This window comes from Anser brachyrhynchus, assembly GCF_964034855.1.
Source record: "Anser brachyrhynchus genome assembly, chromosome: 10".
NCBI lineage: Eukaryota > Metazoa > Chordata > Aves > Anseriformes > Anatidae > Anser > Anser brachyrhynchus.
This window is the reverse complement of record NC_137705.1, coordinates 9,578,085-9,603,015: the sequence shown is the minus strand read 5'-3', so window position 1 is coordinate 9,603,015 and position 24,931 is coordinate 9,578,085. Positions and strand designations below refer to the sequence as shown.

Genomic DNA, 24,931 nt, shown 5'->3' with positions numbered 1-24,931 from the left:
GTTCGGGGCATAGCCTAATGGCAGGCATCGTTAACGTGTGGCTGTAGGAAGGAGATTGCATTGATGTTGGTGTTCACAGTAATAGTAACGAGATCCCTGCTAGTCTCTGGGTTTAAGCTTTGAAGCGTCACTGATTCCGAAGTGTGCGAGGGCCTCCTCCTCTTGGTTTTGTGAGGGCCATCAGAACCCACGCTGCTCCTTCCTCGTAGCAAAGGGAGCATCCCTGCGCTTAGACATGCACCTTCTTTTCCTGCTGGAAACAAAGCCGCGGTCTGACCAGAAACATCTGTAACTTGTAGAAGCTGCAGCCTCTACTCTGTACGGATTACTGCTGTTGAGACCACATGAACTGCCTGAGACTCCTGCTATGGTCCGAAGCATCTCGCTTGTGTGGTTCCCCTACCCTGGGTAAATATGAATGTTAGCATCTACCAAAGCTTATCTAGCTGGTTGCTCTCTAAACTCTGCATTGTGTTTCAGACAACTGACCAAAACATGCTAATCTGAATTACAAAATCGAACCTGACTGCCTAACCTTACGGCATACAAGGGCTGTTTGCTTGAGTTCCACAGGAGACCTGAGCAGCCCTGTCTGTTCTGTGCCCTATAGGTGGGCAACACGAGTAACGTTCTTAAGGCTGCTTGCTGATCTCTGGACAAGGATTTAACCTACTGCAGTAAGAACGGGCAGAGGTACAGGAGCACCATTCTTTAGCTTCCTGAACGTCTTCGGTTTACATTCTTGCTTGCCTTGGAGAGACTGCCATAGCAGAGCAGGGGGAGAAGGGGCCGATCGCTCCCTGGTGCTCTGAGGTCAGACCGGGTGTATCAAGACCTCTTGAGGAGGTGTTTCTGTAAGCACATAGCACGTGAGGTTTTCCTGATGCCCTGATGGGTCTGCCAGGAGGGGGAACGCCTCACACTGGAACCAGGATCGCTGCTTTCTGCAACTCCCCTCCATGGTGGGACTCTTTATGCCCCTTCCGCTCCTGGGGGCACGGTGCTGTTGTTGCTCCCTGGAGGCCCTGCTCGGTGGCACGGGCAGGAGGGCGATGCGCGGATGCACCGAGACCTTGCCAGGGGAGCACTGGTCCGTGTGGCCTGGTGCTGTGGCTTCGGGGAAGGGGGCACACATGTTTGGGGTAACACAATCACAGGCTGGCCGAGGTTGGCAGGGACCTCTGAAGGTATTTCCAGGCGGGTTTCGGCTATCTCCAGAGCAGGAGACTGCACGGCCTCCCTGGGCAGCCTGTCCCAGCTCTCCGCCACCTCACAGAACAGCAGCACCCCTCGCACCGGGGCGCAGTTTTCAGCGCCTCAGCTTGCGCCCGCTGCCTCGCCCCGTGGCTGGGGCCCCCAAAAAGAGACCGGCTGCGTCCCCTGGACGCCCCCCCCTCTCAGTCCCCTCTTCCCCTGACTGACCAGCCCCGGTTCCCTCCGCCTGCCCCCCGGTGCTCCCGCCCCTTCACCACCCCCCCCGGCCCTCCCCGCTCTCCCTCAGCCCCGGGGCCCCGTTATGGCGGCGGGGCGGGGCGGCGCCGCCTGGGTCCTCGCGGCCGCCGTCGGGGCGGCGCGGGGCGGCGCGGGGCGGCGCGGGGCGGCATGGCGGACTACCTCATCAGCGGCGGCACCGGCTACGTGCCCGACGACGGGCTGACGGCGCAGCAGCTCTTCAGCTGCGGCGATGGGCTCACCTACAAGTGGGGACGGGACGGGACGGGACGGGACGGGGGGCGGCGGGTCGGGGGGTCCCGGTTTTTGGGGGGGGGAGGTGGTAGCGGGGGCCCTGCGGGGTGCTGAGGCCTCTCCTCCTCCCGTTACCGCAGCGATTTCCTCATCCTGCCCGGCTACATCGACTTCACGGCGGACCAGGTGGTGAGTGCGGGCTCGGAGGGGACGGGGCTTCGGGGGGTGGGTTCCGTTTGGGGTTTCGTTTTGGGGTCTCAGCCGCTGCCCCCCCCCCCCCCCCCCATCCCGCAGGACCTGACCTCGGCGCTGACCAAGCGGATCACCCTCAAGACCCCGCTCGTCTCCTCGCCCATGGACACGGTCACCGAGGCGGGCATGGCCATCGCCATGGCGGTGAGTGGCGTCCCGGGGCACCGCGTGGCCGCCCTGCCCGCGTGTGCTCCCGGCGAGGCCCGGCCCCGTCGGGCCCCTCAGGGTTTTATCCCTGCCGTGTCCCCCCCCAAGGGACCGATCCTGCCCTCGTCCCCAGCTCCCTGCTGGGGTTCCCTCAGGGAGGCCTTGTGCCCCCCCCTTGCCAGCCGCTCACGGCCACCTCCGTGTCCCCCCAGCTCACCGGGGGAATCGGGTTCATCCACCACAACTGCACCCCCGAGTTCCAGGCCAACGAAGTGCGGAAGGTGAAGGTGAGTGGGCATGGGGGGCGCGGGCCCGCTGGAGGAGCCACAACCACGAGGGGAGGCCGTTAGGTGTGCGGGGCCCTGTGTTTCACGGGGTGGGGGGTGGGTGCCGGTGTGGTTGTCTGCACAAAGCTCTTGCTTGTGCTGCGCATTATCCCGTGCTCAGCGTGGGGTTTGAGGACTGAGTGGGAATATTCCCCTTAATTTCATCAAGGAGGTTATTCTGGGAACTCCTGGGAATCTAATGCTTCTTGAGTGAGCCTTGGTGCTGTTCAGTGGCTCGTCCTGTTGGTGGGGTGGTTGCAGACCTCCGTGACCCACCAGGTGCGTATCTAACTTCTGCTCAGCCCAGCGGCGCTGCTCAATCTCTTTCTTTTTAGAAATACGAGCAAGGATTCATCACAGACCCCGTGGTGCTGAGCCCCAACGACAGAGTGCGAGACGTGTTCGAAGCGAAAGCTCGTCACGGATTCTGTGGGATTCCCATCACGGACAACGGGAAGATGGGGGGCAAGCTGGTTGGCATCATCTCATCTCGAGATATCGACTTCCTGAAGGAGTCGGAGCACGACCTGCCTCTCGGCGAGGTGAGCGCCTGTCGGATGAGCGGTACGGTAGGAAGCAGTGCGGCTTGTGGTGAGGAGAAGGGCCGGTGCGCGGCCGTGAGGAGGCTGTGCCAGCTGGAGGTAGCAGGCTCCGTGTGAGCTCTGCCGGGCTGATCCGTGCTTCCAAGGGAGAGCAGCTCCTTTGTTTACATTCCCTCTGTGACTCCTGCAGCGCAGGGATGAGTGGCTGCGCAGTTGGTGTTTGTGCAGCTCCTCCTGCGGGGTTATCTCAGTGCTGTGGGAGCCATCCTCTCCGCAGCTGGTGCTGCCCCTTGGTTTACAAGTTCCCGGTGTTGCTGCTGCTGTCCCACGTAGTGTCTGGTGCGGGCCGGGGCTGCGGCAGCTGTGCTGTGCCCAGCAAGCCCCCACGCGCTGCTCCTCCTTTTCTGGATCGCCTTTACCTTCATGCCTCATACGTGCTTTTTAAAATAACCCCCTGGACTTGAAGATTGATGGCTTCCCTTTCATAATGCTGCCCTCTCAAACTCTCCTCTCGCAGGAGCACGCCCTGCGGTGCGGTGTTGATTCCCGTTAGCTCTGGTACTCGTGTTACTCGGGCTGCGTAACCGTACACCTGCGGTGCTGTCGGGTTACACCAGCGGTGCCTCGGGGCCGGCTGCTGCTCTTGACTCACGACTATTTTTAGCTCTTGCTGACCAAACCTGGTATCACATGCTCATCCTTGTTTGGTTTGAAATCTCCTATAAATACCCCTAACAGAAGTCCTACAGCTGCAGCAGGTTCTAAAAGCGCGCGTGGCCCTTTGAAGCGATGCTGACCCATTCAGCAGAGCTGCCCGAGAACCTCCTCTCATCCTTCCCGAGTGTCATTCAGCACCGTGGAGCTGGAAGCTTGCTGTTAGGATTAGCTGTTTGCCTCTGTCACCAGATGAGGCTAAGTGGATGAATGTCTCCTAGACCTTTCCCCACCCACAGTCCAGCAGTGGTCTTGCCAACCCGTGCATTGCCATCCAGTTAAACACGCAGCTCTCCTGTAGCTCAGGAAGATCCCACAGACATAGGGAGCACAACTGGGTATTTCTGTGACTTTTTTTTTTCCATGCTTTTCCTGAGATGTGGGTTTTGTCGGGGGCAGGATTTTGGGTGGATGCAGGCAGGGCGAACATCTTCCCTGACACAAAATGTCTGTTCCTGTGGTATAAATAACTAAAATGTCCCCTCTTTTCTCTGTTACGTGTGACTAACTCACCTTCCTTGAGGTTCAAACAGTCTGCCCTTTTAGCTTTGCCTGGCCTTCTTGGGTAACTTTTTATGGAAACGTGAGCTTTGTGATCGCAGAACGCCGTGGGTGGGAAGGGGCCGCGCGGTCCCTCCTCAGCCCCTCTGCCTGAGGCGCCGTCAGCTGGAGCAGGTTGCCTGGGGCTGTCTCGGCTGTCTCCAAGGATGGAGCCAGGAGCTAGGACTGCTTCTGCGGGCCGCCCTGCTGACGTTTGATGTCACGGTGAAGGCTGTTTTCCGTATCTCGTGTCAGATATCCCTGTGTTCCAGCTGCGGCCGTTGCCCTTTGCCTTTCTGCTGTGTTTTGGTGCTTGTTTGTCAGGGCGAACGTGGGCGAGCGTGTTTGTTTGGATTCAAGCGACTCCTTTGCCCCAGTGACCTTCCCAGCAGCAGCGGGCTATTCTGAGCAGAGTCCTGCCAGAGCCCGGTGCTGGGGGCTGCTGCGAACGCAGGGCCGGGGGCAGCGTTTCTGCCGGAACAGCAGGGGGCTCTGGAAGCATCTCCAGCCCTTAAATGCCTGTGCCCTATTAAAAGGGAGGCTGTTCGGGTGACATCCCAAGCAAGGGTCATCCGAGAGTCATCCCTGGCTTGGCAGTGCTCTCCCTCGGCTTGCTGAGGCCCCCTGCCATCTCCTGGCTTCACTGCACCGATGGGTTTGGGGGCTGAGCGTGACAGATCCCATCTGGCCACCGCTTGCACGGGGACAGAGCATTGGAGGCTGTTCCCGTGCGGTTCTGGAGGCGCGTTGCTGTGCTGTGGGCTCCTTTGTCTGCGGAGCATTTCACGTGGGCAAAGGGGTTTGGTATTTTCAGATCCGTGCGCGGGAGTTTGTGTGACTTGATCTCCTCCCTCCCACTAGATTATGACAAAGCGGGAGGATCTTGTTGTGGCCCCAGCTGGCGTCATGTTGAAAGAAGCAAATGAAATTCTGCAAAGAAGTAAAAAAGGTACCTGCGAGCGTCTGTGACGCAACGGAGAGCTTCGGGAGCTGGGAGCAGCAGTGGGAGAGAGGGGGCACGTGTCCCCGAGGGGGTGGAACACGGAGGGGCTGCGTGCCAGCACGAGGGAAGGAGAGCGGGGAGAGAGTGCCCGCAGCCCTCTGCCAGGGTACAGAGTTCACGTGCGTTCATCGCAAAGCTGTTTGAAGCCGGGGGATTCTTGGCAGCCCGGGGACTGAAAAGCGCCTGGCTGTCCGGCCACACGTCTTCAGTTCTGGCACCCGCTTCAGCTCTGTTTGGGTCTGGTTGTTTGACTTCAGCACAGCGTCGTGGATTTAATTATTAAAAAGGTGCGCTTTTCCTGCAGTAAGTGTGAAAATACTGAGTCCTTTTCCAGCCCTGCCCACTCCCCGGTCTGTTTGCTGAGCCAGGGCTGCTGGCACCCTCACCCACCGCTAGTGAGGACAGGCAGGTTCATTTATGGATCCTTGGCAGAACGAGGACTGGCCACAAGGTTGTGGTTATAATTAGAAAGTTGTTATTGCATAAAAATGTCAGCAATCAGCATAGCTCATTATCTACAATTTCTAGCACTTAGCATGGTTGCACAGAATTTCTACAGTTCTCGGCTACACGGATTATTCTCAGTTACGCAGATTTTTCAGTCACCTGGACCCTCGGCAGGTTGGGTCAAATTCTTAATAACGAGCACACAATAAAGTAATCGTAACTCAGGCTCTGCCTAAAAGAACGCGAGCCCCTCGCTCCTCAGAGGCAGCAGAAGATGGCAGGGCCATCCCTGGCCACTTGGGACTGGCAGCTTTTGCCATCCAGCAGCAGTTCTGGCCCGAGTCCCACTCAGGGCTTGCAGCTGCTTGATTTTACGAGGCCAGTGCTCCCCATACAATTACGAGTCCCCTTCCCTGGTGGGTGTCACCGTGTCAACCCAGCACCTGGGCTTTGATAATGCTGATGGCTTTAATTACCCTGCTAATGGGTGTCCCCATGCCCTGGTGACAGAGGGGGAGAAAGGAGGAGGGAAGGTGATCCGAGAGCAGCCTGCTTGCACCTTACGGATGCTTGCCTTACTGTTGGTTATGCTAACCCTATTACCAGGGGGCAGGAGCAGGCGGTGCCTGTCACAGGCCAGATTTGATAACACACCTCTTCGAATCACCATTTCCTCGCCAGTTCCTGCCTGCCTGCTGCTCCTGGTCTGCCACACTGCTCCGGGGAGTAATGCGTGGTGATGTTCTGTTTGTTTCAAGGCAAGCTGCCAATTGTTAATGAGGACGACGAGCTGGTGGCCATAATTGCCCGCACGGATCTCAAGAAGAACCGGGACTACCCTCTGGCCTCGAAGGACTCCAAGAAGCAGCTGCTGTGTGGCGCCGCTATCGGGACCCACGAAGACGACAAGTACCGGCTGGACCTCCTGGTGCAGGCTGGCGTGGACGCAGTGGTGCTGGTGAGCCACCGCCGGCAGCGGCGCTGGCCCCAGGGGCTGGGTGGGCTGGGGATCCCATGAGAATGAATCCCTCTGACAGTGGGACAGCAGCAGGGCAGTTACAAAAGGACCTGTAATGAGAAGTGTTGGAATGTGACCGTTTACTGACCTCTCAGTTTCATTCAGGTTGGAGTCCCCGTATTTATCCTGCCTGGAAATTTGTGTGGCCTTAAGGGACTGTGTAGGATGTGGCAGAGTTCTGAAGGCTGAGAAACGCTGTCAGTTGATGCCATGCCCTGTGACGTTTCTGACTAGCTTTCTGTGTCTGACTTGCAGTTTTCCTTCAACCGTTCAGCATTTGTTGTTGTTTGAGTCTCTTAACTGCCTGGTGTTCAGGGTCGCGGAGCTGGAGTCATCAGCCCAGAGCTGCTCTGCCAGTCTCCGCTCTGGCCTGTAAGCTTTCAGGCACAGCAGTCACTGCTGGTATTTGCACATTGTTTTCTCATCGATTGTTGGCTGGCAAGTCCTGTTGGCCTGCTCTGAGGGCACGGCTGAGCAGTGTTGCAGCTGGAAATGTTTAACAGACGCTGCCAGTTGCCTGGGTTGCTGAGGATTGGCAGGGCGTGATCGCTAGGTGGTCGACATCTGGTATTTCAGCTGTTCTGCACAGCAGGGAGGGATGCATTCCTCCTGCCTTTGTTTCACCTGCAGTTTGAGATGAGGCTGATGGTAGAGCAGCTGGTTCTTATGTGCAGCCAGACCTGCTGCTTGTTACTGTAGGTAGTGGGGAAGCTGCAGGATTTTAGCGTGAAGGATATTACTGAAGTCTTTATGATAAAACTGCCTCACACGGGGAGGTGCGTTGCTGTCTGGACAGCAGCTTCTCCTCTGGTTCTGTGCTCAACTTGGGGTGTTATATTTGGCTGCTCAGCCAGCCTAGCAGAGATCCCAGAAAGCAGAGTAAAGATCCGAGGTTCTTCCAGAGCTGCATTTATAACCTTTTTGTAGAAATGGTCATTGAAATTGGGTTTCTTTCTGTTGCAGGATTCCTCGCAGGGGAACTCCATCTTCCAGATCAACATGATTAAATACATTAAGGAGAAGTACCCCAACCTACAAGTTATTGGAGGAAACGGTAGGCATGCGTTGAAGACTTCCCATTTCTGAAGTATGTTTGCTTCTTAGGCATAGAGGGTGCTGCAGGGACGTGAATGAGATGAGCCTGTTGGTAAATGTCTGAACTTAAAATGGTGTCAGCTCACTTGTGGAACGGAGGAAGACCGCTCTGCAGATACAGGGCAGTACCTACTGCTGCAAATATTTTGAAACCTTCATTCTGCAGCGCCGTGTGCTACAGTGCTTGGTAGCCTCTAACTAAGAGCCTATACATTAGCCTCTTCTACGCACCAGTTTTAAATTTTGGGTAATAATACTGAATATTGCTATCTGCAGAGATCTAATGGAAACGTTCCCTGCCTCTTGACTGCAGAGTTCAGCAGTCCTTGTCTGTACCAGGCTAGCATGTTACGGGTGCTGCAGTTAACCTGTGCTCTACCCTCGCTGCCTGGTGTGGCCCAAAGGGTGTTTGGCACCAGGCGGTGCCTTCGGTTACCTCAGCCTTTGGGTATAAGGTGGCCTGACAGACGGCTGTCATCTCGTCTGATGGGGGCAGCTGGAACAGAACTCGACTGCCGCTTTTGCAGAGAGGCGTGGTGGCAGAGGACAGGCAGCCCCGGCTCTGGCACGGGTGCACAGCTGGTGTAGGGGGGGTGTGCAGCCCCGGGGACAAGCACCAGGGCAGAGCAGGGGCGTGCACAGCTCTGTTTGTCTCTCTTCAAACCAGTTTCTGCTCCCCACAGTTGTGACCGCTGCTCAGGCCAAGAACCTCATTGACGCAGGGGTCGATGCCCTGAGAGTCGGGATGGGCAGTGGCTCCATCTGCATCACGCAGGAAGGTGAGAGGGATCGGCTGTCTCCCCACTAGGCTGAAGACATCCGTTCTGTAGAGGTACTCTGCTGAAAAGCAGCCCAGCCCGGACAGACTTCTCCCGCTGCGACGGCAGCGTCTAACAGCAGGCCAGCTCCTGCCCCTTTGTCCAGGACACACATCACTGGGCTCAAACCTTTGGGGTGGCAGCAGCAGCAAAGGCATCTCCCAGTACTGACCCGCACTGGGTAGAGCAGGTGTGGCACGCGCGGCTTTGCCCGGCAGGAGCCGCTGCCTCGGGGTGGGGTGGGCTCGGCGGGCAGCTCTGCAGCGAGAGGGACCTGCCAGATCCCCGGTGCTGCCAAAAGCAGCCGTGGGGACGGGTTTAATGCACCAGGCTCTCTGCTCCCCTTCCCTCCGGCGGTAGTGTGCGTGGTGCTTGAGTATTGTCTGCTGGGCCTGATGCCTTTCTGCAACTTCCAGGCTGGAATGGGGTTTCTGGCCGTCGTCTCTGCGGTTAGCTGGAGCTTGTGCTGGGCAGAGGCAGTGCCACCCTTAGCTAAGAGGCGGAGAGGGTGTCCCCAGGGCCTGCAGAAAGGCTGCTCTGAGGACGGGCTCAGTCCTCGTGTTCTGAGACTGGCAGGTGAGGGGCAGAGGGGGTAGTGTGAGGTGCTGCAGCCTGTGAGCACCTTGGTCTTTGCCACGGGAGGCAGCAAGAGGGTGGCCGACGGGTGAAGGTGCTGCGTTAGCGCTCCGCTGGTTGCAGTGTGGAGCCTTAGAGCAGCCCCGGACCCAGACTGTGCTCTTGCTTTGCCTGCTGCGGGCGCAGTGGCTGCGGGGGGTTCCCAGCCAGGGCAGGCTGCCCCGGGTGACCTTTACGGGGAGGCTGCGGTGCCCTTGGCCGCCTCCCAGCCGGCATCAGAGCGATGCCTCCACGGCAGGAGCAGAACCAGGATGCACGTGTCCTGCTCTGGCCCTGAGGCAGAGGCGTGCTCTGCTCTGCGGCACGGTGAACATCTCCAGAGTGTGCCGCAGGAGGTAGGGCTGGGTGCTGGCTTGGGGGAAGGAGCAGAGCAGAGCCAGAACATGGCACGCCACAGCAGGTGGGGTTGCAGAACTCTTAACCACAGCTCCCCAGGTTTTTGGCCCTCTTTAGGGCAAGAGCTCTGGTTCTCGGGGTTAGCGGGTTACCTCTCTGGATGGCTGCTGGGGCAGGGCGAGCATGCGCTGTGCACAGCCGGGCCTGGCTGCCTTGGGACTGGCCTCTGGCTTGGCTCGGGCTAGGAAGGGTCTGCGAGGTCAGCTCTGTCCCACACCGTATGCTCTGCCTAGTCGCAGGTCACTGCTGGGGTCCTTTGTTCTGCTGCTGTTCTTCTGTCTCTAAAATGTGTGTGTTTGTTTTTGTTTAGCTGCTCCAAAGATCCCTCCAGACCTAAAGTCCCACAGCCCCAAATGCCCTTCTACTGTCACGGGCACCTATAGTAAGTCACTTGCCCTGTTCCCAACCCTAATTACGTGTCTTGAAGCAGGACCCTGATTTGGCTGCACATGGCCCTACTGCTTGTTTGAGAATAATTTAGCTGTAGATGCACTTGGGGTTTTGTGGCTTTGGATACTGGTTTTGAATCTGAAATTGAAGCTGAGAAGCCTTTCTGAATTCCTAAAGCAGGGTCCCAGCTGTCAAAACTGATGGCGTTCAGGCCTGTCCACCCTCCACTCCAAAGTCCAGTTCAGGAGCCTTCTGGCAGCATCTGCTGGCTCTCTAGCTGGGCGTGCACTTGCTGATCCAGCACCGGGAGACAGTCCCCAAGCAGTCCTTGATCCTCCTCTAAATCTGGCCCCAGTTGTGGGGAAGTTGTGCACTGGCTGAGCTCCGCTTGAAGCTGGCTCCCCTGGGGGTTACAAAGGGACTTGGCTGCACGTGGCCAGCTCGGCAGCTGCGTACCAGAACCACATCTTTTCCCGCTGACGCCCGATCCTTACGGGGAGAGAAAGGGCTCCCCCCACCCAGCACAGGGTGCAGCTCTGTCTGCTCTGCACCTCTCTGATGCTACCTGAGCAGACGCCGAAGGTGACCCTTGGTTTTTGCCCTTCCTCCCTGTTTTGAAGCACCTCAAAGGGAAAGGGGTTTCTGCTGAAGATCCTGGAAGGTTTTCTCCAGCGGTTGATCTTGTAGGGCCACCCTTTGCAGATATGCTAAAAAAAGACAAACCCTCACCCCCACTACTTGGTGTGTGCGTGCTCTGAACCCTGCTTTGGAAGCCTGCACTTGGAAGCTGTGGCACTGGGCACTGGGACAGCCAGAGCAGCGTGATGCTCCCAGGGGCCCCGAGCCAAGCAGTTCCTTAAAGGGCTGGTCTCAGTGGTTGCTGTCGTGAGGTTTCTGCAGGCTCCGTCTCCTGGTTCCGTCTATGGCACAGTCTCGTAGACCCCAGGCTTCAGACCCTCCCGAATCACTTCCTTCTCTCCACAGAGCTCTTCCTTTGCAGCATTTTGCAGCCTCAACGTGGCCTTTAGCAGCGCGGTACCAAGTGAGACCATCTCTTTAAGCCTAACGCCATTCATCTTGTACCTGGCAGACACTCCCTGGCTGGCTGAGACCTAGCTTGACGCAGTTTTGTTCGATTAAAACCATTTCTTTCACGATCCCTGCCTGGCTTCCCTCTCTCAGCACTTGCTGCTGAGCTCTGGGAAGGGAGCAATCGCAGCCTCTTGGCCTTGGCAAACATGTCAGGGATGTGCGCTGCCAGCGCTGCTGCCAGCAGCCTAAACCACATCTGCAGTTTGCACTCCGAAGTACTAATCCTGCATGTCCGTAATCTTATCTGCTGCATCAGACTAACTGACTGAAGAAAAGGCTTCCAGTTAATTGTGGGGAAGGGAAGTCTCCACGAGAGGAGCTTATCTCAGCATACTTGCATGCCTGCAGCTGACAGACGTGTTACAAGACATGCCCTGTGCTGGTTTTCCCTCAAGCCTTCCATGCTCAGTGGAAAGCCTCTAACCGCTAGCGACTGGGAAGAGCAGGTAAATCCGGAGCTAATGAACTCCCTCCCGTGGGGCAGCTAAACTCGACCAAATCCTCATTGCCTCGCAGGGCAGGAACAAAAATGACTTCCTGTACGCCATCTAATCATCCTGCGCGTTTCCTTTTCCACTGCTGCATGTGTGTTTGTGTGTGTGTGCGTGCAGATATATATATATATATATAAACACGTGTACATGTATATATACATATCAGCTCTCTCCCAGCCAGCTGCCTTGCCATGCCAGGGGCGCACCGGGCGGCTGCTGGTACACAGCGAAGGGCTGGCACTGCGAGGAGAAGGGGCGAGAGGCGGGACGTGGCTAGGGGTGCTCTGGAGAGGGGCTTTCGGAGTCTGCCCCACTTCCTTCCCCAGCTCCCTGCCTGCTCGGGAGGAGCCGGGAGTCCTGGCTCGCCCCAGGTGTTCGACCAAAGACCCCAGAGCCCAGGTCACCACAGCCCTTGGAGCTGGGGGCTGCGAGGACGTCCCAGCAGGCACCTCCCAGGCATCGGCTTCTCTTGCACCGCGGCCTGGGGAAGGAGCCTCTGGGGATTTGTGCGTTCCTGAGTGCTGGAGCATGTGTGTGCTGCAAGCCTGAAGGGCCTGCTGGGGTGGGGACGCGCTGCTGCACGGCACCTCACCCCTCTTGCTGCTCTCTCCCCACCTGTAGTGCTGGCGTGCGGCCGCCCCCAGGCCACGGCGGTGTACAAGGTGTCCGAGTACGCCAGGAGGTTCGGCGTCCCCGTGATTGCAGATGGAGGGATCCAGACAGTGGGGCACATAGCCAAGGCCCTCGCGCTCGGGGCCTCCACAGGTGAGCACCCGGCTCGTGCGCGCTGTGCCACGTGGGCAGCGCCCCAGCAGGGGCTCTGCACGGCACTGGACTGCGCACAAGGGTCCACACCTGCGGGAGGCTGTGGGCACGGGTGTGCAGCACAGGTCGGGGAGCCGTGCCCGTCGCCCCGAGGGTTTGGGGGCCTTCCTGCTGCTGACACGCTGCTCTTGGTGATCCCTTGCACTAGTGATGATGGGCTCCCTCCTGGCTGCCACCACGGAGGCCCCGGGCGAGTACTTCTTCTCGGATGGGATTAGGCTGAAGAAATACCGTGGCATGGGCTCGCTAGATGCCATGGACAAGAACCTGGGCAGCCAGAATCGGTATTTCAGGTGAGAGATGGTGCTTTGGGGCAGCAGAGCAAGCTTTTGGGACCTATCTGCTTCACAGACTTTCTCAATTTTGCTCCCCTGCAGTGAGACAGACAAAATCAAAGTGGCCCAGGGGGTCTCTGGCGCGGTGCAGGATAAGGGCTCTATCCACAAGTTCATTCCGTACCTGATTGCTGGGATCCAGCATTCCTGCCAGGATATCGGTGCCAAGAGCCTGACCCAAGTCCGGTGAGTGCTTCCCCTCGCTTCCTTGTCCCTGGTCGGGACACGGTGCTGCCCGGTGGGGTCTGTGGGCTGTGCCCTCGCTGCAGTGTGTTCTGCACTCTGCTGTAGCCTCGTCTCGCTGCCTGCTACGTTTGCCAGCTCCAGAGCTGCGGGAGCGTGGTCTCCCATGGCACGTTCTGCGGGCTGGGCCTGAAATGTGGTGGTACCTTACTCTGCCTGGCTCTCGGGAGCACAGCAACGATCCTTCTGGCCCCAGCTGGAGGAACCAGTGCCTGCCTAGTCTCAGCTGCTTCAGGGGAATGTGTCAGAGCCTCTTTTCCCTGGACTCTGGCTGGCATGTGACTGGCTGTCCTTCCTCCTCAGAGCCATGATGTACTCGGGAGAGCTGAAGTTTGAGAAGAGGACGACGTCTGCCCAGGTGGAAGGAGGGGTTCATGGCCTCCATTCGTAAGTGCCTCTGCCTGGGGCAAGTGCTCATCCCTCAGCACCTTGTGTTCCTAGCTGCACTTTTGGCCCTTTCAGGTCGGTAAAAGGTCTCTCTGGTTTGCTGCTGTCCTCACAGGTATGAGAAGCGCCTCTTCTGAAGGAGGCCCGTTTGTGTCCGTCATTGTGCCACTCAGCCCTGTGCCACCCCGCGCGGGAGCTGCTCGTGCTGCAGAAGTGCCATTCTTTGTGTGGGCTGCCTGGAGCTCCCTGTGTCTGTTGGCTGCTTCATCATCACCTTCAAGGCTCCGCCAGCTACCCAGGAACAGTGCTCCTGGGCTGGTGCCTGGAGCCTTGCACGTGTTGGCCGTGTTTTACAATAAAAGAGGAAAAGATGTGCAGTTGGTGTGTGTCCAGACCCCAAGCCAGCCCTCCCCTCTGTATGACCCTTGCAGATTCTCCTTCCATGGCACTGTCCTTCCCATCCTGCACCCTCAAGGGTGGAGGAACAATGTGAGCGAAAAGGCAAGAAGCGCTCTGAGTTCAGAAGTATTAAAAAAATAATTATTTGGGTGCCCCAGGCCCTGTCACAGCTCCAGGGGGCTTTGCTGGGGTGTCACTGAGAAGTCATGAATCTCCTTCCAAGCCACTAAGGGGAGCTGATGTCCCCAAAAGGGGCACTGAGGGGAAAACTGGAACAGTCTCTTGACAGGGCTGAACAGTTAATGCAGCTCAGGGCGTTAACAAACCAGCCTGGCTGAGAGCAGAAAAGGAGTGGCCCCTGGGCAGGAAGAGAAGGGGTTGTCACGGGGCCTTTAACCACTGCTGGGAGCTGCAAAACTGCTGCAAGCCCTGCTCAGGCTGGTGCAGTGACGAACATGTAGGTGCTTGTGTACGTGTGCAGCCCTACACCTGCCTGCACCCACGGGGCCCTCAGAGCTGTGTTTTCCCAGGCTGGGCACTCTCCTCCCCGTCGTGTCCTCCCCTAAGTGTCCCCTAACATCTCCCACCCCTGCATCACCCAACCCAGTACCAACCCCGTGCTGGGGGCACCGTCCTGCCGCAGGAGCCTGTTGGCATCAGGGCTCTGGCAAGGTCACACCGTGTGTCTGGTTGCTGGCAGGCATGTCGACAACGAACTCAAACACAGGCTCACAACCAAACAGCAGCTTGTGGGCCCATAAATGGGGGGGGAGGTTTGTTTTTCTGCATGACTGCCCATCAAACCGCTCCTGCCCGCCCTGGTTAGCTTGCAGCACCAGGTGCCAAAGGTATTTCACACCTGTAGCAGTTCCGCCCCCCCCCCCCCCCCAGCCAAACGCAAACATTACCCTTGCTGACAGGAGCTCATTTACCACCCGTGTTTTGTGGCTCGAACACTGCCTGAAAAAAGAGCTCCATAGAATGGCGCCATCAAATTAGATTTACACTTGCTAAAAGCAGAGCCTTGAATTACAAACTAATCATATCAGCGCCAAACGTTAATTAGCACAGCCCGCTCGTTGAGCAAAGCTAAGCCACGGCCTGACTGAAAGCCAGGGACTGCAGCAGAACCCCCTCTGCGGGGCTGTGGAGGTGGCAGGAGGCTGAGCTTCGGCACAACCCCCCCCATGGGGAACAGCACCCTGCTCTGCATCCCCTGCTTGGGCTGTTCAAGCCTGCAGGGAGAGGGAGAGCAAGCACCACGGGTAACCCACAGCAGCCGGGGGCTCCCCAGGGACCCCACCGCTGCAGGAGGTACAGAACCCCACAGCAGAGCCTCGGGCAGGCCGGGGACACTGCTGGGCAGCGCCGCGTGCCTGTGCTCACACCAACGGCGCTGCTGGCAAGAGGCACGCGTAGCCTAACGGCTCATCGCAGCTCTGCCGTGCGTTAACCACCGGACAAGTGCGCTGTACTTCCACGTTATGTGTATTCTCCAGGGGGAGCCCCCCCAGCGTGCCGGGGGCTGTGCAGCCCTGACCTCTCCCAACACCCTCCTGCACGCCGAGAGCCGCTGCTGGGCAGCCGGGCTCTGACAGTTCCTTCCGCAGCGTTTCTCCCTCGGGAGCAGCGATGGGGGAGCGCAGCAGCCCCCGCACACCCGGCAGGCGAGGGGCTCGGTCCGTGGCGGAGGCGGGCGGCACCTAGGCCTCCGTGTAGGTGCCCCGCGGGGGGATGAGCCCGGCAGCTACGAGGCGCCCTTCATTCGTTAGGAAGTTGAAGGTGGCGCAGGCGTTTGGCTGGGAAACGAAAGAGGATGAAGGGGTCGGGAGGGTGAAGGGGTCGCACTGCCCCTGTCCGTGCAGGGGGCTGCCCCCAGCCGAGGGCAGACCCCTGAGGCAGGACCCCCTCCCTCCGGCCCGCCTGTCCCCCAGGACGCCCCCACGTCCCCCCCTCACCGTGTCCTGCACATCCACGGCGATCCCGCACGCCCGCATCTGCTTCACCACGGCGGGATGGAGCCGCTCCACCCTGTCCCCGGTACCCAGCACCAAGATCTCTGCAACGGGACGCGGCGGGGGCAGAGGGGGGCTGGCGGGGACCCGAGCCCCCGACGCCTTCCCCTAAGGGTGCCCGGAGGAGGGGTGGCTGCCCCACGTACCGATCGGGGGCTCCAGCAGCCGGAACAGCGACAGGCTCTGAAAGGAGATGTCCTGGTAGGAGCCGACCTGCGGGGACAGCGCGGTCCTGAGCGGGGCGGCTCGGTACCGGCACCGGCACCACACCGGTCCCATACCGGCCCCATTCCCGGTCCCATTCCCGGTCCCTTCCCGTCCCGCACTCACGTTCCACTGCAGGATGGCTCGGGGCAGCACGGCGCAGGGCCCCACCACCACGCTGCCGCTGATGGTGAAGCCGCGGATGCTGTAGCCCTCGATGAAGGGGCTGCTGGGGTTCTCCGGCTGCAGCACCGTCACCCGCGTCCGCCGGTACAGCTCGTCGTCCGACGGCAGCAGCCGGTAACCGCGGCACGGCGCCCTGCGGGGACCCGCGGCGCCTCAGTACCGGCGGGGAGACCCCCACCGAGCCCCCCAGGACCCCCCCGGCCCGCACCGTGCCGCCAGCCCCGCTCCCTCCCGGCCCAGCCGCCGCAGCGCCGCCGCCGCCATTTTGTCGCCGCCGGATGCGGGGCGCGGCCCCGCCCCTCCCGGTGCCCCCCCCCCCCCTCCCCCCCCATCCCGCCCGGTCTCCACGCGTGGCGCCCCCGTGGGCTCGGGGCCGTGGGGGTGCTCGCCCCCTCTCACCATCGCTTCTCGCCCCCCCCCCCAGCCCCAGCCCGTGACAACGGCACCCGTGGGGAGGGGCCCGGGCTGCCCTGACACGGGGCGGCGGGGACACCGGGGCACACCGGGGGACACCGGGGGACACCGGGGGGGGACACACGGGGGGGGTCCCGTGGCGGTGGCCCCGTAGCGGGGCTGAGGCCGGGGACTCCGGTGGCGGGCGGCTCCGCTGGCGCCGGGTCCGCCCGGGGCGGGCTTTGGCCCCGGCTCCGGAGCAAAACCGAAACCGGCAGCGCCGGGAAGGGGAAGCGGGCGGCACGGCGGCGGAGCGCTGCCTCCGGGGCTCCCCGCTCTGCCCCGGCCGTGCCCGGGGGTCCCCCCCGGTCCCGCGCCACCGGGGAGGTCGCCGGAGCTGCGGGTGCCCGGCGGGCGGAGGTGAGCGGCGGCGGGCAGCGCCGCGCCGCACCGGGGAGGCGGCGGGGGGCTCGTCCGCCCTGCACCGGGGGGCTCGGGGGGGGACCGGGGGGCGCGGAGCCCCGCGGGGGGACGTGGGGGCCGTCCCCGCGGCCGTCCCGCCGAGAGCGGGGCGCTCAGCCCCGGAGCAGCGGGGACCGGGCGGTGCTGGCCGTGCCCACCGGGCTCCTGCTGCCCCGTGGGGCTGCGGGCGATGCCCCCGGTGCGGGGTGGGGAGCCCCGGTGTCGCCCCGTGGCACGGCGGAGCCCCCGCCAGCCCCGCCGTGCTGCCGTGGCCTCCCCAGTTCCCGTTTCCCCTTCTCTCCGTGCTGTGCTCGGCGGGGAGCTGGGGGCACAGCGGCGGGGGGCCGGGACGGCAGCCACAGCCCCCTCCCCATGCCATGGGGCTGGATCCAGGGACAGGTGTATCGGGAATCCCCGGTGTCGGTAACGGAACCGCTCCCGCCAGCCCACCGGGACCCCCCTACAGGGGTAGGGGAGCCGTCGGGATTCCCCACACGGCAGGGGACGGTTTCATTTCCCCGGGTGCCCGAGGGGCTCCTTGCCAGGGCTGGGTGACACGGGGCTGGCGGCAGCGGGGGGGCCGCGCTGTGCCAGTCTCCGGCACCCCCGGCACAGGTGCCGAGGCGGGTGCCCTCCCTCGGGGCCGGCTCGGGTTTCCGGGCCCCGCTGAGGGCTGCTCCGGTGGCACCAGATGCTTCAGCCCCACCGGGGCTTTGTTCGGAGCCGTTTCCTTGTGGCCCTCCCCTTGGCACTTGGCCCGCGGCGAGAGGGGGGGAGCAGCGACACAACCCCGGCCTCTCCCAGCACCCCCAGCCACAACCGGCCCGGCCGCGGCCCCCGCGCGGCTCCTCCACCCCGGCGGTAAGTCGCCCTTCTCCCCCTTGGCCCGGTTGACCCGGGTGCGGGGCGGTGGCCCCCGTGCCCGTCCTTCCACGGCGCCGGCGCGGGCAACGGAATCCCAAAAGCAGCTGTCCCCGCTGCGCCCAGCTGCCCTGGGATTTCGTTACCCGCGCTCCCGCCTCTGCCTCAGCCGCCACCGCCATGCACCCGCCGTCCCCACGCCTGGCCAGAGCCGCTCGCCCTGCTCTAACCCCTGTGTGGGGCCGTGCGGGGAGCACGGGGGGGTGCGATGGGGCTTCACGGCCAGCCTCGTGGCTCAGCCCCGCATGCCGGGGGCTCTCCGGTGGGCTCATGCTCCTGACGGCTAAAGATAGCGGCTCGCTTCCTGGGGACGAACCACCAGGGCCAGCGTGCCGAGTGGTGGTGGCCTCCAGCTCCTGGCCATGGTGGAGACGTGGCCACCTGCTTTGTGGCGTGTGGGTCCTGAGATGCTGCACGAGCCTCGTGCCACCGCCAGCCCGTGCGGGGCTCTCCCCGTCCCCCTGGGTGTCGACGGGCGGCAGGAGGCCGTGTGCCGGCAGGAGTGAGCGGTGCTCAGGCAGGATCCAGCCCCCAGAGAGAGACGGCTTTGGAATGACACGATCACTCCCGCTGAGCGCGCAGCCAGAGAGCCATCGGGGATGTCGTGTCTGTCCAAAGCTCTTTCGGCACCTCTGAGAGCCCCCCCCAGGGCTGCACAGTGTGCACAGGAGCCCTTTTCCTCTGCTGCAAGGAGCTGCAAAATGACGGCGCTGCCATGTGCTGGCCCCCCTCGGTGCTCCGGTGACGGAGAGGGACAGAGCCAGCCCCAGCCCTGCCCTACAGGCCCCATTGAGCGGCTCGGAGGGGGGGGGATATCAGCCCAGCGTGCGTGTCCCCCCCCCCCGGCAGCCGGGCAGGGGGTCCTGGGCGGCTCCTGCCCTGCGGACAGTCAGCAGTTGGTCTGGTGTGAGCAGCGATTCTCAGATCACCTCTTGGCTGTGGGTGGTGCAGGGAGCACCCCACCTCGGGGGCTGCCTGGGGGGGCTGTCCCTATGGGGGGCCTGTGTCCCCCGCTTCAGGTTTTGGACTTGCAGGGCCCACGGAGGAGCTGCCGGGTTCCTGAGGGCGCCCAAACAAAGGGCTGCGCTGCCGGCATCGCCCTCGCCCTGCCGTGCACATAAGCCCCGGAGGAACCGGTTTGGGCCCTGCGGGCAGAGCGGCCCCCCCACGGCACGGAGGGAAGGGCGGGGGGACACACACGCTCCCGGCTGCCACGGATGGGGGTTTCGGCGCTTCCTGGATACCAGCTCCCCACAAACCAGGCCCCGTGGCACGGGGCTGCAGCCTGGGTGACGCATGGCCCCACCAGGAAGCGAGGCTGGGGCTGGTTGGGTGCCTGCGGGGAGCCGCTGCCGGCCCCCCCGGGCCCTGTGCTGCAGCTGGGGACATGAGGTGGGGACCCGCTCCTGCAGGGACGGCAGTGCTGGGGGTGCCGAGTGGCACAGCGCGGGGCCCCGCTCGGCAGAGCGGCCACCGCAGAGGAACCGCGCTTTGCAGATGGAATCGCGAGCACGAGGGCACGATCTGGTCGCTTCCATCTCCTTCCTGCCAGGCCGCGCTGCTGGGGCGGGCTGATAAGGAGCGGGGCTGCAGGCAGCGGGTCCCCGCCGCAGCTGGGGGGTACACGATGGGGTGCACCCCGTTTCACCGCCCCGGTTGCGAGGCCCGGAGGCTCCATGTCGGCAGCGTGTGGGCACGCGGCGCGGCCGCTTTCGGTTTCGCTTCCTGCCGCCCCCAGCCGGGTTTGGGCGGGCGCCGTGCGGGAGGCGCAGCCCCAGGGCTCGGGGCACCCACCGCAGCGCTGCCTGCGGCTCCCCTGGGGGCTCCCCTCTGGGACCCGCACCCTCCCCGCCACACCGCCATGGCCAGGCCGTGCCGTGCCGGCTCAGCCCCGCGGGATCCCCGTGCTGCAGGGCCAAACGCCCGCAGCTCCCCGGGCCCCCCAGGCCTGCTGGGGCCGTGCCCGGCGCCCCCCGTTGTGGCCGTGCCCCCCCCAAGGCAGTGGCCCGCCACACCCAGCATGGCGGCGCCGCACCGCCCGCCACACCCAACATGGCGCCGCCGCGCTCGCAGCCCCCAAGATGGCCGCCGGGCAGCGCCCAAGATGGCTGCCGGGCCGCGCCGCGCGCCTCGCTCAACATGGCGGCCGCGCCGATGCGGGGGCGAGGGGCTCGGTGTCGTCACTTCCGCTCCGCCACCGGAAAGCGGCGGCCGGGCTGCTATGGAGACGGCCGAGTGCCGCCCGGCGGTGGCGGCGACGCTGCGGGCGCTGAACGCGGCGCTGGGGGGGCCGGCGGCGCTGTGGGTGAAGGAGAGCAGCGCCCGCAACCTGCGGCACCGGGACTTCCTGGCGCCGCGGGCCGCGCTAAGGGCCGCCTTCAGCGGGGGGCAGGTAGGCGGCGGGGCGGGCAGGCCGCGGGTAGGCCGCGGGGCCCGAGGGCTGAGGGCTGAGGGCTGGGGGCGGGGCCTCCAACCAGGGGGCGTGGCCTCGGCACGTGCGGAGCCTCGACCCCCGCGCTTCTCGGCCCGCAGGTGCCCGCTGACGTCATCGCGGGCGTGACGTCAGCGTCGGGCCCCGGGGTGCTGGCGGTGCGGGGCTGCCAGCAGACGGCGGCGGGGCTGGCCGTGCAGCTGCGGCGCCCCGAGGCCTTCCGCCGCCTGCTGGGCCCCCCGCCCGGCCCGGACCCCCCGCCCGCCGCGGGGCCAGGGCCGGAGGCGGTGGTGCTGCACTGCCTGGCCCTGCGCAGCCCCGCCGCCCTGGCGCCCCGCCACCTGCGCCCCGTGCTGCTCGCCGACCACCTGGCCCAGCTGCTGCGCGCCCAGGGGTGAGTGCCTCGCTGCCCCCGCGTCCCGCCTGCGCTGTCCCTGCCGCACAGCTGGCACGCTTTTGGTGCTCGCCCGCAGGGTCAGCACCCGCCTGGTCCCTGCTGTTAGCAACCAGGGGAGCCTGGAGGTCCTGCGGCAGCTCCGCGTGGAGTGGCCCTCTGGCGGTGCCGCCAGCCCCGACGCCGTCTTGGCCTTCAAGCAAGCGCTCAGCCGCTGTCCCTACGCCACAGCGTGTGAGCCAGGTGCGGCCTCGCTGCCTGAGGATGTCATCTGTAAAGTGCACCTGAAGAGCTTCGTGGAGCAGCAGGGCTTGGTGGGCTATGACCCCAACCTGGATGTCCTCCTAGGTGAGCCTCACGTGGATGGTATCTGGTGTAACGGCAGGGGGAGAGGCTGCAAAAGGCCTGCCTGTTTTTTCCAGTTCTTTTTACAGAGAATAAGGGGCGTTTAGATTCAGTTTCCTCCTTTTACTCCCTTTCAATCTGGTTTGAGCCAGAAACACAGACAGCCCGGGGCAGACCCAGCTGGTGGGAAACGAGCTCTTTGTCCCACTCTGAGTGTCCTTCCTCCTTTCAGTGACGGAGGGGAAGCTGCGGTCCCTGGCTGAGCTGCAGCAGGCCGTTCTGCAGTGCACGGTGAGTGACCCCGCGGTGCTGCCTGGCGACCGCTCTCCAGATGTTCCCTTCTGTCACGTGGCAGCGTTTGAACTCCCTGCTGTGCTCTGCCGCAGGCTGGAGGCCAAGGGAGCCGCTGCAGCGTCGTGCACGTGGTGAGCTGCGAGGAGGAATTCCAGCAGCAGCAGATGGACCTGCTCTGGAGGATTTTGGATCCAGGAGCCCACGCAGCTTCGCAGGTGAGGAATTTCACACCTTCCTCATTGTGGCCCCCTGCATCCTTGTGCTGAGGCAGCCTGTCTTCAACCTCTGCAGTGGATGCTGAGGCCCAGCCTTGCACCTTTGCAAGTGTTCCTTTCCCTTTGGCAGCCCCCCTGCTCGTGCCTGGGCAGCAGAGCAGTACCCATTCCCTTGGAATTTTAGCACTAAAGAAGGAAGAACCGGAGAAAACTGCAGGGACGCAGCTAGAACAGGACTGTTCTTAACTGAATGCAATGCTGTGTTTTAGCAGCCTCCCCTTTTCCCGTGGCACCTGTTCCCATGATGTGAACAGAGGTGTCCCTGGCAGCTCTGCAGGCGCGGTTCTTCCTGCACCGCATTTCAGCAGAACTTCTGAGCCTTTGACTCTGAGCCTTTGTCCTCCTCCCTCTTTCAGAAGCACCTTGTCTGTGGGCCAGTGAAGGTGACGAACCCCTCGTTCCCCATCGGGGCAGACCAGTACTTTCAGTAAGTTGGTGCTGAGCAAGGAGCCCGTTGTGCTGCTAGCCTGACGAGTCTTGTGCTGTGCCGTTTGGCCCTGCAGAGCTCCCTGGTGGTGCAGGGAGAATCTTGTGCAACCCCAGGTTCCTCTATTCTGCTTTTCTGTGCCCCGGGGCCATTTCTAGAGGACGGGGGATGCAGGACGGGGCAGGGGAAGAAGGAGAACAACTGTTTTGCCCTCCCTGGGCTCAGCATCCCCCTCTCGCAGTGCTGCTCTGGCCCTGTCAGTGGACAGGCAGCAGGGACAGGAGCTGAGCTGCTGCCTCCCCGCATTAGCAGACAGCCCTGGCGTGGAGGCATCCCTTTTAAAGCCAAAAGGCGGAGCCTGGGCCCACTGCAGCAGCATTTTCACCCCTGCTAGCAGCAGTACTGCTGTCCCTGGCCTCCCACGGGCACATTTTGTGTGCTGTTGGTTGGCTGCAGCAGGGCTGATGCCCCAGCAGCCTGGAGGCTGGGGGAAGACTGGGGGTGCACGCTGGAAGGAGGCGGTGGCTCTGAGCATGTGTTCCTCCCAGGCTCCGAAAGCGCCAGATGTACGACGCCTCCGTGCTGAAGTACGGGGAGCTTGCGCAAGGTGAGAGGCTGAGGGGCTGGGGAGGCGCCGTGGTTCCCAGCCCGCAGCCCAGCCTCAGCAAAGCCCCGCAGCCCCAGCGGAGGTTTCCTGCCGGGGCTGCAGCGAGCTGTGCCTGACGCCACCCGCGTTCCCTGCAGATGAGGCCTGGACTGAGGTCGTTGACACCCTGACGGTGGCTGCCATCAGGTTTGAGCTGCTGAGCACCGCGCACCGCAGCCAGGTAGGACGCCCACGAGTGCCGTGGTTTGCACAGAGCGGGGCAGGCGGAGGAGCAGCAGGAGCAGGGGGACACGAAGCACGGGGTGAGGGGAGGCACTGCACAGACCCTTCGGCTGCCCTGAGCTCGGGCAGGGGCTGGGTTTCCACGGGGTGCAGCAGTGGATGCGCAGGGTACGGGCATGGTGCTCAGCGTGCTGGTGGTCGCGTTCTGCCTGGTGGGGACAGCTCCGCTCCCCCGGGGGAGGCGCAGGGCTGGCTCCACGCCACGCAGCCTGGCCCGCAGCTCACCCCTGCCCGCAGCTCACCCTGGACCTGGAGGCCAGCAGCATCTCCACAAAGGGAACCAAGAGCGGCGCCTTCGTGATGTACAACTGCGCCCGGCTGGCCACGCTCTTCGACACCTACCTGCGGGCTGTGGAGCAGGGTGAGTGCCCGCCCTGCCGCCCCCTCCCCTAACAGCTGCCCTGGGGCTGGTCCTCGCGCCTGCAGGCTTCTCTGGCCACAAGTGCGGTCTCCCCCCTTCCTTTCCAGGAACGTACCCGCCTCTGCCACCAGCAGCCACGCTGAACTTTTCCTGCCTCCGGGAAGAGGTGAGGGCAGGGGGATGGGGCCCGCGGAGACCTGCGTGCCCGCAGCTCCCCGGGATGGCTGCTCCCGTCCCTCTCTGACAGGCGTACGCCTTTCGCAGGGAGAATGGCTCCTGCTTTTCAACTACCTCCTGCCTTTCCCCGAAGTCTTGCAGCAAGCAGCACAGCTGCCCGCGCCCAGCAAGGGGCACCGGATCACAGCCAACACCGAGGCAGTAAGTGCCGCGTGCCAGCGCACCCATAGGTGCTCTGAGAGCCCTACCCCTGGGCGAGGCCCCGCGTCCACAGGGTGGGTGTGAGGGGGATCCCTGGGGGGCAGACAGCTGCACGGGATGGCTGCAGCCTGGCCAGGCCCCTTTACTAGCACAAGCTCCGTGTTGCAGGTGTGCAAGTTCCTGATCCAGCTCAGCATGGACTTCAGCTCCTACTACAACCGGGTCCACGTTCTCGGGGTGAGTCGCATGGCCCCGGCTGGTTGTTGGAGGGTTGCAGCCCTGTAGTCATGCCCAGGGTGGGGACCAAGCTGCGGGGTGGCTGCGCTGGCAGCAGGCTGCTGGGTGCCAGCAGTGACAGCCCTGCAGAGCCCCTCAGGGACACGGAAGCAGGGTGAAGAGGCAGCGATGTCAGGAAATACGGCCACCGCCCCGTGTCACTGCCCTTCTCCTTGCAGGAGCCCTTCCCTCACCTCTTTGACCAGATGTTTGCCCGCCTCCAGCTGCTGGGAGCAGTGAGAGACTTGTTCCACCGTGCCCTGGCGACTCTGCACCTCCCTCCTCTCAGCCAGATCTGAGCCACCTCTGAGGAGTGGCACCACGGAGGGACAGCCACCAGCACCGCGAGGGGAAGGACAGGCCCCGGGACTGCCTGAGGGCCACGGAGGGAGAGTCCAGGCCCACCTGCACCCCGTAGTGGTGCCTCCCCATTCCCAGACTGCGTTCTGAGGGTTTTAGATGTGCACCCCGTAGCTGTGCTCAGCGTGGGCCACCTGCCTGCTGGGGAGGAGAGCCTGCAGCGTCCCGGGGCGCAGCAGGGGAGGCGGCGCAGCAGGGGACCAGCACACCCACAGCACCAGGCACCCATCTCCAAAGCCATTTATTGAAGGGCAGCTCTGCTGGCAGAGAGCTCCTGCGGCCCGAGGGCTGCTGACAGGCCAATTGGCCTGGTACATCTAATACAGTCGTTGCTGGACAAATGCTGCACGTCTGCCCCCGCCGTGAGCACCGAGGGGACGGGAGGGACACCGGTGTGGGGACTGGGGAAAGGTCAGTGCTGAGCCCAGGGCAGGAGAGCCGTGCTCCTGCCTGTTCCCGCACCGCTGCCCAGCTGCAGGGAGCAGGGCAGAGCAGCGCCTGCACGCAGCCTGATGCCCCAGGAGCACAGCCCCAG

The 24,931-nt window shown here is 62.9% G+C and overlaps 3 protein-coding genes across 4 annotated transcripts; 2 read left to right on the top strand and 1 right to left on the bottom strand.

The window, feature by feature from the left end:
• Positions 1-1,541: 1,541 nt before the first annotated feature.
• On the top strand, positions 1,542-13,763 carry IMPDH2 (inosine monophosphate dehydrogenase 2). 2 transcript variants are annotated; one of them, XM_080606818.1, is made up of 15 exons: positions 1,542-1,700; positions 1,827-1,875; positions 1,981-2,082; positions 2,298-2,372; positions 2,747-2,953; positions 5,069-5,156; positions 6,416-6,615; positions 7,639-7,729; positions 8,454-8,549; positions 9,931-10,002; positions 12,218-12,361; positions 12,570-12,714; positions 12,799-12,942; positions 13,303-13,386; positions 13,502-13,763. In XM_080606818.1, the coding sequence occupies exons 1-15, from the start codon at positions 1,603-1,605 to the stop codon at positions 13,521-13,523; spliced, it is 1,617 nt and encodes a 538-aa protein (XP_080462944.1). In that variant the 5' UTR covers positions 1,542-1,602; the 3' UTR covers positions 13,524-13,763. The 2 variants fall into 2 exon arrangements, with proteins under 2 accessions (XP_080462944.1, XP_080462945.1); XM_080606819.1 differs by lacking the exon at positions 9,931-10,002 and having other exon boundaries at positions 1,543-1,700.
• A 1,492-nt stretch (positions 13,764-15,255) lies between these two features.
• NDUFAF3 (NADH:ubiquinone oxidoreductase complex assembly factor 3) lies at positions 15,256-16,488 on the bottom strand. The gene is made up of 5 exons (XM_080606820.1): positions 16,399-16,488; positions 16,131-16,323; positions 15,947-16,013; positions 15,744-15,844; positions 15,256-15,584 (listed from the first exon to the last, which is right to left on the bottom strand). Exons 1-5 carry the CDS (start codon positions 16,452-16,454, stop codon positions 15,489-15,491), a joined length of 513 nt encoding a protein of 170 aa, XP_080462946.1. The 5' UTR covers positions 16,455-16,488; the 3' UTR covers positions 15,256-15,488.
• Positions 16,489-17,077: 589 nt separating this feature from the next.
• On the top strand, positions 17,078-24,870 carry DALRD3 (DALR anticodon binding domain containing 3). The gene is made up of 13 exons (XM_080606778.1): positions 17,078-20,358; positions 20,499-20,791; positions 20,871-21,139; positions 21,369-21,427; positions 21,523-21,645; positions 22,062-22,132; positions 22,681-22,739; positions 22,877-22,959; positions 23,259-23,382; positions 23,490-23,548; positions 23,647-23,760; positions 23,929-23,997; positions 24,216-24,870. The coding sequence occupies exons 1-13, from the start codon at positions 19,354-19,356 to the stop codon at positions 24,333-24,335; spliced, it is 2,448 nt and encodes an 815-aa protein (XP_080462904.1). The 5' UTR covers positions 17,078-19,353; the 3' UTR covers positions 24,336-24,870.
• Positions 24,871-24,931: the final 61 nt, after the last annotated feature.